This window comes from Lupinus angustifolius, chromosome LG19, assembly GCF_001865875.1.
Source record: "Lupinus angustifolius cultivar Tanjil chromosome LG19, LupAngTanjil_v1.0, whole genome shotgun sequence".
Lineage (NCBI taxonomy): Eukaryota > Viridiplantae > Streptophyta > Magnoliopsida > Fabales > Fabaceae > Lupinus > Lupinus angustifolius.
Genome location: NC_032027.1, coordinates 8,979,153 through 8,984,245, shown reverse-complemented (window position 1 = coordinate 8,984,245; position 5,093 = coordinate 8,979,153). Strand labels below are relative to the sequence as shown.

Here is a 5,093-nt window from a genome sequence, read left to right as displayed (position 1 = left end):
TAACTATAAAATGTAGTGGCGACTCTAAAAAAGTCGTGCAGCCGAAAATCGGGGCGCGATAGTGTGTATATACATATATAGATGATGGATCGATTTATACCCAAGTTGAGTTTCATTAATTATACTCAAAATCAACCTTTCTTTTTTTAGATCCAACGGACCAAATGGTGGATGGGTGTAATAAATTATATAAGATTTATCTTTTTCTCTCTCATCATTTATTGCACTTACCAATTTGGTCAATTGAATCTACGAAAATGATGGGTTAAAATTGAGTGTAATTAGTGTAACTTAACTTGTGTAAATGGATCCTAGTTGAAAATCAGTCTTCCCTACCTCCTTGTTGCACTAATTAATCACTTTCTGCCATCTTTAATTGGAAAATTTATGGATCTAGTATTGAATTCAACCAGCACCTGGCGTGTAGTACCTAATGAGAAAACTCAATTTCATAAATTAAAATGTTTTCTTGTTTTTAAATGCAGACTCGCGCTAATAAACACACTAGAGGTTGAAAAAATTCAAATTTGTATAATCTATTTTTGTTAGCAAAGTGTCCATGGAAATTCATCAAAGCAATGAAAAGATGATATAGGAATAAGGTAATATGACAACTCGGTATATTTTCCCAAGGTAAATATTTTGATTTTTAATTAATTTAACAGCATATGATTATAAATATTATGTGTAACATTTTGGATGAAAGGGGTTCCAAATAATGAATTTGGATTAAGATTCAAAGCTATCATGCATCAAACCATATAAGATCCATCACATCATACTTAAAATTATTTAAATCATCCATATCCAAATTTAACCAGTAAATTTCAATCCATCCATTAATCAATACATATTATATTGCAGCAATCAATTTGATTTTTTTAAATTTTTTATAAAAATGGTACCAAAATCATTTTTAACAAATCACATTTCCAATATAGCATTTTTTAAAATCACTTTTACAAAAATCATTTTTTTAATAACACTTTTAAAAAACATGTTTACCATTGAGGTTTTAGTTTCTCCTTGCATTTTTTGTTTGCTCCAATCTGCTTTATCCAATTGATTTTAGGAGAATGTTTTTCTTATTTTTTTGGATGGAGTGAATTATCAATTTCACATAACGAACTTATTTGCATCAGTTTGTTATTAAAATCATTTATCAAGTTGTATCACAAGTTGTTAATAAACTATGTGGTTTGTTTGCTAAAATGTTGGGATGTTCGAATTGACGAATTCAGTATATCTTTATAGAGAGAAACATGATGGTGAATTAGTCTAAACTTAATAGAGACCTACGTGATAAGTTGATGCTCTATGACTCCTCACTTAGAGAATAACTCAATATACAGCAGATGAACCTCTCTTCTATGTTTTAGTGTTCTTTTATTCATTCCAATGCACCAAAAAATTTATAATTCTACTAACTTAAATGGATTTAATTTATACTAGATTCAAATATTATGGATTGTGGATAATTTAATGAGATTGTGAGTGTTTAAAGATTTATAATCCACCATTCATTTAAACTATGTATATTGGAGCCCAAAAAAAGTATTGAGCCCAAAAAAAGTATTGAGCCCAAAAAACTTTCTCCTCCGTTTTGAGTATGTGATCATACAAAAAAAATATCTTTTACATGAAATAAAAACTTAAGATGCACATCGGCTGGTATTCCACAAAAATAGGTCTAGGTCTAAATCAGCTAGAAATTAAATAAAACAATTGAGAAATACTCTACGTTAATTGTGAATTGAGATCTTCTACACCATTTTTATATCCTAACTCATTACTATCAATAGGATTTTAACAATTATGTATCAAATAAATATTAAATTATATTTTAAGTTAATAACATTATACATAGTAGTATTTGATTGAATGGGAATAAAGGAATAAAGTTATTTTGGCATAGATGATTTGTATTCCTTAATTGTATGATGACAAAATTGACAATGCTTATTAGTCCGCTTGCATAGTCGCATATTTATGCGATGAAATATGCAATTTAGGTATATTTGTCAATTTTTCTCAGCACGTTTGTCAACGTTACTGTGGATAATTTATTGGGCTATGCGGACGGCCCACGAGCTTAATATTTAAAAATACTAAAATTTAAATGAATTATAATATAATGTGATTTAATACCTAAAAATTTTGTTATATAATGTGATTTGTTTGCTTTCATATAACATATCAAAAAAATTGTTTTCAATCTTGAACTTCTTTGCTTTATTTCTTTTTATGAATCTTTTAAATTTTTTAGTAATTAGCAGCTTAAACCATTTGAATATTATTAGCAATGCACATTATGCCAAAATAACTCTATTTCAATATTCTCATTCAATCAAATACTACTATGTGTAATATTATTAACTTAAAATATAATTTAATATATATTTGATACATAGTCGCATATTTTTGCGATGGAATATGCAATTTAAGTATATTTGTCAGTTTTCCCCAGCACGTTTGTCAACGTTACTGTGGATATTCTATTAAGCTATGCGGACGGCCCACAAACTTAATATTTAAAAAATACTAAAATTTAAATGAATTAAATATAATGTGATTTAATACCTCAAAAATTTGTTATATAATGTGATTTGTTTGCTTTCATATAACTTATAAAAAAATTGTTTTCAATCTTCAACTTCTTTGCTTTATTTCTTTTTATGAGTCTTTTAACTTTTTTATTAATTAGCATGCATCTTAAACCATTTGAATATTATTAGCAATGCACATTTTGTTATCATTAGTTAAATGTGAGAGCATATTTGTTGTTGTAAAAAAAGTGTTACTAAATGTATCACTTTATATACTGGATTAAAAAATGTATATTTAAGTAAAAAATGTAATAGTTTTGTGGTTACTCCTTTCAACTAATGCCGCTCTCATCAATCAAAATATTGACCTATTAATTATTCTATAGATCTAACAAAAACCTTACACGACAAACATCTTATTGGTAATCACACCCATATTTAATTCTCATAAAAATGTACTTTAGCTGTCTATGCATATGATGCTATTAGATATTCCGGTGCTTCCCTAATGTTCATAAATTTGTCTGTTTCCTAATATGAGTACACGTTTCCTTTGATGTGAGCACGTCCCAAATTTTGTTTAATTTGATTTGATTGACTTACTTATTCAAGAATACGGTTCAGTCATGATACATCATATATTTGACTATAAGAAAAAACTTTTATACACATTGTATCACCATCAATCATAAATAATCACCTTATTAACAAACTAAAATTTAACTTTTATTAACAGAAAATTATCAGAGTTTTTATTTGAGATAAGTGTTTCATATAAATGGCAAAAAGAGTGGTATGAATTATTAGCCATAGAAGATTTAGTTTGTACTTCAGGGGAGTTGAAATCAACCCTTACACGTGATAATTGAGATTGCTGGGTCCCTCATTGATTTCTGTCAAGTCTCCATATCATGCACTTGTACAATGCTGGCCAAGTATATCTCCAATCTCCAAGTGGTTTACGACTAATTGTTCATGACAAGTCAACTTATCCTAAGAGCCAAAACCATTTATGTAATACTAAATAATCAAAAGTGGATATTGAAAATATAATCTCAATGGATACATATGAATAAATATCCACAAAGATTAAGACACTCATGACATATAAAAGATATTAAAGTGAAAGTTAGAGGAGCTTTTATTGTAAAAAATATGATAGAGTTACACTTTAGGTGATTTGGATATGTTTAGTAGATAATGATAGAAGATTTGTAAGAAAAATATGTCAAATAGAAGTTAGTTCAATTCTTAACATCATATGGAAATGATAAAGAAAGATTTAGAATTCAATCTTTTATAAATGAACTTAATTTATAAACAAACAATATAACATCGTTCAACCCATATAAGTATCTATCTAATACTAGATTCTAGAGTATTAGTGATGGATTTTCACTCTCATCGCATAGGTACAAGTTAAGGCGTTGATGTTGTTGTTGTGGAAAAAAAAAGAAATAAAGGAAAGAAATGGAAACAACATCACCATCACCAGTATAAGCCTTTTCCTTATAAATAGCCCACTAATATTCTACTAGTGCAGGACACTTAAACTTTCTAATACAGAAACCTTGCTAGTTAGTAATCCCACTTTTCTATCAGAAAACACAACTTGAACCTTCAACATATCATATCACAAATTCTTGAGCTGCACTATGCCAAATTCAACTAACTCATCACCTCCTTTAACTTCAACACTGTCAATGAAGATTACATTAGACAGTAAGAACCTAGAACCATCACCAATTAAGGACAGTAACTTAATCTACAAGAATCATCATCTTCAACATAGCACCTTGTCACTGTCAAGAAGCCAAGGAAGAAGAACGAAAGCAACCCTAGATGAGTTTGATCTCATGAATGTAAGTTCTTCAGTGGAAAAAGATGAGCATGAATATGACAACAAGCATCAAGGAAGCTTCTCCAAAACTCAAGCAATCATCAAAGATGGTCGTAATCCTAAGGGTAGTGGCAAAGGAAAGTATGATAAGGATGGATTCAAATGCATGGCACTTTGCATGTATCTGCCAGGGTTTGGTCACAGTGGGAAAAAACAAGTTAAAGCAAGAAAAGGAGAAACCAAAATTATGGATCATCATGTAGATCCTATAATGTCTAGCACATTTTCTTTTGAAAATTTTGATCATCATTCAGGCATAGCCGCCAATGAGAAGAATGAGGATGAGTCCATTAGTTCCTATTTTGAACTACCAATATCTCAAATGGTTAAATACAATGGTACAATCATGCACTCGGAAAGAGATTAATTCCTTACTAAAAAGTGAAGGAATATCCTTGGTAGTACCCAAAAAAATGGTTAAAAATAATGGTGATAGTGCACATGCAAGCCCCAATTTAGAGGAGCCTTTCACTTAGACAAGAACATTAAAGAGGATCATTTTTAAGTTTTACATTGGGTGTGTGGGGATGAATAATTTTATGTTTTGTTTTGGATTGAAAAGATACGGAAAACACATTAATTATGGTATTGTTGTAATATTTTTACAATATTATGTTGTTCTATTATATGTAAATGGATTTTCTAAA

General features: G+C 29.1%; 1 protein-coding gene across 1 annotated transcript; it reads left to right on the top strand.

Moving 5' to 3' along the window:
- On the top strand, positions 4,119–4,813 carry LOC109333968. The gene has a single exon (XM_019569546.1). The coding sequence runs from the start codon at positions 4,202–4,204 to the stop codon at positions 4,811–4,813; it is 612 nt and encodes a 203-aa protein (XP_019425091.1). The 5' UTR covers positions 4,119–4,201.